The 5,710-nt window shown below is 37.1% G+C and overlaps 1 protein-coding gene across 1 annotated transcript; it reads right to left on the bottom strand.

Annotated features, from left to right (window-relative positions):
- Positions 1-1,183: 1,183 nt before the first annotated feature.
- LOC122790325 (4-galactosyl-N-acetylglucosaminide 3-alpha-L-fucosyltransferase 9-like) lies at positions 1,184-4,391 on the bottom strand. Its single transcript, XM_044057846.1, has one exon. The coding sequence runs from the start codon at positions 4,380-4,382 to the stop codon at positions 3,312-3,314; it is 1,071 nt and encodes a 356-aa protein (XP_043913781.1). The 5' UTR covers positions 4,383-4,391; the 3' UTR covers positions 1,184-3,311.
- Positions 4,392-5,710: the final 1,319 nt, after the last annotated feature.

Genomic DNA, 5,710 nt, shown 5'->3' with positions numbered 1-5,710 from the left:
GCATGGACTCTGCAGATCATCCTGTGCTTGTGTGTTCTCCTGCATGGACTCTGCAGGTCATCCTGTGTTTGTATGTCCACCTGCATGGACTCTGCAAATTATCCTATGTTTGTGTGTCCTCCTGCATGGAGTCTGCAGGTCCACCCTGTTTTTGTGTGGGTTTTCTCCTGCTACTTTAGTATGTATATTGGCAACTGTAAACCATCCATACGTGTGAGTGCAGTGTGTGTAATAGAGAAGAAAGGCCTGGGAATTTATTTCTATTCCAAATCTACCTAGTAAACTCTGCAAATGGCAATGATTGCCCATGGGGTCACTACAACTGTTGGCTGCAACTCTACAAAATTAGATGGATGGGTGGATGTGTAGGACCAACCCATTTAACAAAAGTAAACCAAAAGCTCCTTTTTTATATGAAGAACCATATTAAGGAGAAACCAATCAGACGTCATTATCTTACCTGTCAAGATATAACTGATGACCAGCCAGATTAAACCATTGGTTAGAGTAACACACAATTAGAACCACCAAGTACACATTATTGTTATTTATTTATCTATTCAGTTTGTGGATACATTGATAGTCTAGTCTGAGGATCTTTTTCATCCACAGCCCAGGATTGTTATCTATGTCAGCAGTACTTGACATACAGTTATTTCCATGTTACCATGCAACCAAGCTGTCTCTACCATCATTATGATAATCCCAACATTTAGCATTTACTGTTTGCACTACGGTCTTTCAAATGTGAAAAAGAGATGCAGGTCTGTGGTTCCACATTTTTAGGTGCAGACATCACTGCCACTTTCCATACTTCATAAACAGCACCTAATAAAGGAAAACATCAAACAGTGTGCCAATTATATACGTTAGCGTTATTTGGAGATTATATCAAAGACATGCATTCGTTTGTTTTCTTTTTCAAACAACCATTATCATATTGTGAGCAGCAAACATCTCAACAATAACATAAGTCTAGTCAAATCAAAACAATTCAAACATACTATAACACAGAAATGTATTTATTGACCAGGAAAGACTGGCTTGGAACAAGCCAATTTTCAGCAGAGGCCCAGGGAGAAACGCATGTCTTTTAACATGGGAGGAAGCCAGAGCACCCAGAGGAAACCCACACAAATGCAGGGAGGACATGCAGACTCCACACAAAAGGCACCCCAGTCGAGAATCAAACCAGAGAACTTTTTATGGTGAGGTGACACACTACCACTGCACCACTGTGCCATCCATATCAATGACACTGTTACCTTAGTCAAAATGTGTGCAGTATAAAGGCAAACCATTTGTTTTAAGATGGTGAAAGTCAAAAGTAATGATGTTATTGCTTGTGGGAAGGGACTCTGTCTGCTGTTCCTGTAAGCAACACTTGTCTCACACATTCTCTTACATAAAATATGAAGAAGAAACCACAAATGACTAGGTTTTCTTGAAGAATCATTGTTGGCAAGAGATAATATCAGCCCCACCAGAAGCTTTTTAGTTTGGAATTTCTTTTATAACATTGTCAGGTAATGATACTTTAAGTGGATTTGTGGTATCATGACAAGGTCACACAGAGGGTTGTTAATGCTGGATTGGTATTACCAAATGGTCATGTGTTGTGTGTCAGAGATCTAGAACAAATAAGAAATTCATAATCAGAATATAGGGAATGATTTCTACATCATCAGGAGTTAGTTGCTGTTTATCCATTTGCAGTGTAAGTATTTTGGGTTAATTAATTACTGTGTAGCAGAACATAGATAATGTTTTCTAGATCAGATTGCTTTCTTCCTATTATTTCATAAGCAACTGCACCATAGCAACATTTTAAAATCAGGACCATGTTCTTAATCTTGATGGCACAGTGGTGCAGCGGTAGCATTGTCACCTCCCAGCAAAAGGTCCTCCAGTTTGATTCTCAGCTGGGGTGCCTTCTGTGCAGAGTCTGCATGCCCTCCCTGCATTTGTGGGAGAACATGCAGTTGTGGGTGACAAATGCAGGTAGCCTGGAATCATTACTGAATAAAGAGACAGACAGATGGAATGACATGTAACATTAAGGTGAGATGTATAGGATGGAGTTCATGCAGACCTTTTATCTGCCAAAACTGATGATATTTTTATTGTGCTTATGCTGGAAATGGAAAAAGACAGTATATATAAGGTTGGGCCAGAGAGTAATTACTTTAGGATTAAATTGTCTTATTTATGCTATCTGACGGATATGGGTATTATTAATTCGGTCACTTGTTAAGTTATTTAGTGAGGTAGCCATATAAGTTATACAAAAGAAGATAGTGGTAAATTTCCCAAGAAGGATGCATTTATGGGCCAACAACATGCCTGAAGTGATGTGGAGGAAAACATTTTATATTCAGTGATATTGCCTTCTTTAATAATGATTTTCAGTATAAATATAAAACAAAACACATTTGACTCATAGCTCAGATGTTGAAAGATATGCAGAGGGTGAATGGGAAGGAGTACAGTTGCCTGCTTGCCAGTCCTCAGGGGAGGGAGGCAGCACTGGGCTTGCCATTTCAGTGGCACCAAGAAGAAGCCCTGGGTATTACACCTGTGAAGCACAGGTCTGCTGAGTACCTCCTGCCTCTCTGGAAGTCAGCATGCAGAAGTACACTTCCTGCAGCAGGCAGCAGTGAGTGCATTTCATGGAGTGGGAGGGACTTCAAGTTCGAGGTTAGGCCTCTTTGTAGAAACTGAAAGCTGGCCTTCTCTGAAGCACCTAAATCTTGCCACTGGGGGACTGAATGGGCTGATATGGTACCCATGGCAGCAGTAGATGGGTCTTAGGACACTCTCCTAGCCAAGGGATCCCTTTCTCTTGGCTTGTTTGAGCAAACAGGATAGTTGAGTAAAGGTAGTGGAGCTACTGGGCTGGCCCTATGGAGGAACAAGAGAAACAAGACACATTTTTGTGAAAGCCATACCTCTCTCAACTGTCTCTGATTTTCTGGGATGTCCCTGATTTTGACTCAAAGTTTAGCTTTGTCCCTCTTCATCCATCCTAAAATTGGTGACTTGTGGAGAAAAAGTGGTGAGTTGCACTTTATAAATAATGATAATAATTAGAGTTATACACCTGTTTTACATCAGAAAATGCATATTAATTAATTTCTTATTCGGTCAATAATTCAAGTTAATAGTACTAATATTTCAAAAATGTCCCCAACTGTCCCTGATTATTTCTGGATTTGTCCCTGATTTTTCTAAGATTTGTCCCGATTAAGTTGAGAGCTCTGATAAAAGCATAAACTAAAATTGAGATTATTATGCAGGTGATCAAGTCCATATTAAGACCTAAACCAACTGGCAAGGTTTGTCACTGTTTTATAGTCAGTTGCCTCTTTGATAGCTTTGCATGCTTTGCAGTAATGAGTAACATATGTGGCTGGTTTTGATACAAATTGTTGTCTCCATACAAAGTACTTCCTGTATTTCTTCTCATCTCTGTCTAGTTCTATTAGATATTTGGCCATTTGTTCTACTGTGTCAAAGTCTTCTATATGAATAAAAGAGCCTGGAGGAATGAACTTTTCATAGTTTTCTCTAGGAGGACCCAAAACTATAGGCACAGCTCCAGAAATAAATGCGTTACGCCATAATTTCTCAGTGATATAATCAGTATGAACAGAATTCTCAAATGTGAGGTAGAATTTATACTGAGAAAGAGTAGCATGAAGCATTTTACGATCAAGCAGTTGATGACTTTTTCCATACACATCAATATTAATATATTTCTTTAACTCTTGATAGTACTGAACTCTTCTGGAATTTGGATTCCAGTTGCTAACAGCCCAGGCAACTAATTTGTCCTTCTTAGGAATTGAATAATTGTTCGGCTCCTTTGTCATCTCCAGGACACCATAGGGAACAAATATATCAGAATCACTTCTGTATGTCATGGTCAGATTAAACAGGTTGTTCATGAGTTCCAGGTTTGGGCTGTGACTTGGTGACTCACTGTTGAACCAGATCCACCATTGGTGTAGTGGGCGTTCTCCTTGGGGTAGGTATTTCCTGCTGTAATGGGCACCTCTGTGGAAAATAATGACAGCATCTGCTTGTGAGTATAAATTTTTGTCATCTGTGAAGTGACACCCAGGAATGTTAAACCATGCGTCACATTTGTCAGTCTCAAAGTGATATCCATAGGGCCAGTTCCACAAGAGGATTGTTACTGATTTATTATCGTGCTGTATTTTTGCTGATATTGCATGCTCTGTTGGTCTGCTATGATTGAGATATTTATTAGAATATTTAATTGCATTTGATTGATTCCATTTTGCATTTATAAAAATGCAAACTGCCAAAATAAATTGAAAAAAGATGATGACTGCAACAGATTTATATGTGAGCTTCATTTGAACACCTAGGAAACAAAATGTTTTGTGTTAGTAACTATCATTTAAGGCAAAAGAACAGTACTAAGTCACAAGTACAATATAATGCAAAGGAACGTTACTAAGTCACAAGTACAATATAATGCAAAGGAACATTACTAAGTCACAAGTACAATATAATGCAAAGGAACAGTACTAAGTCACAAGTACAATATAATGCAAAGGAACATTACTAAGTCACAAGTACAATATAATGCAAAGGAACATTACTAAGTCACAAGTACAATATAATGCAAAGGAACGTTACTAAGTCACAAGTACAATATAATGCAAAGGAACGTTACTAAGTCACAAGTACAATATAATGCAAAGGAACGTTACTAAGTCACAAGTACAATATAATGCAAAGGAACATTACTAAATCACAAGTACAATATAATGCAAAGGAACATTACTAAATCACAAGTACAATATAATGCAAAGGAACATTACTAAGTCACAAGTACAATATAATGCAAAGGAACAGTACTAAGTCACAAGTACAATATAATGCAAAGGAACATGCAAAGGAACATTACTAAGTCACAAGTACAATATAATGCAAAGGAACGTTACTAAGTCACAAGTACAATATAATGCAAAGGAACGTTACTAAGTCACAAGTACAATATAATGCAAAGGAACGTTACTAAATCACAAGTACAATATAATGCAAAGGAACATTACTAAGTCACAAGTACAATATAATGCAAAGGAACATTACTAAATCACAAGTACAATATAATGCAAAGGAACGTTACTAAGTCACAAGTACAATATAATGCAAAGGAACATTACTAAGTCACAAGTACAATATAATGCAAAGGAACATGCAAAGGAACATTACTAAGTCACAAGTACAATATAATGCAAAGGAACATTACTAAGTCACAAGTACAATATAATGCAAAGGAACATTACTAAGTCACAAGTACAATATAATGCAAAGGAACATTACTAAGTCACAAGTACAATATAATGCAAAGGAACATTACTAAGTCACAAGTACAATATAATGCAAAGGAACGTTACTAAGTCACAAGTACAATATAATGCAAAGGAACGTTACTAAGTCACAAGTACAATATAATGCAAAGGAACATTACTAAGTCACAAGTACAATATAATGCAAAGGAACATTACTAAGTCACAAGTACAATATAATGCAAAGGAACATTACTAAGTCACAAGTACAATATAATGCAAAGGAACGTTACTAAGTCACAAGTACAATATAATGCAAAGGAACATTACTAAGTCACAAGTACAATATAATGCAAAGGAACATTACTAAGTCACAAGTACAATAT

The sequence above is a fragment of the Protopterus annectens genome, chromosome 16.part0, assembly GCF_019279795.1.
Source record: "Protopterus annectens isolate FY-2018-M chromosome 16.part0, PAN1.0, whole genome shotgun sequence".
Taxonomy (NCBI): domain Eukaryota; kingdom Metazoa; phylum Chordata; order Ceratodontiformes; family Protopteridae; genus Protopterus; species Protopterus annectens.
This window is presented reverse-complemented; position numbering and strand designations above follow the sequence as displayed.

Coding starts and splice junctions, on each gene's coding strand:
- LOC122790325 (XM_044057846.1), bottom strand. CDS start 4,382: ATGAAGCTCACATATAAATCTGTTGCAGTCATCATCTTTTTTCAATTT.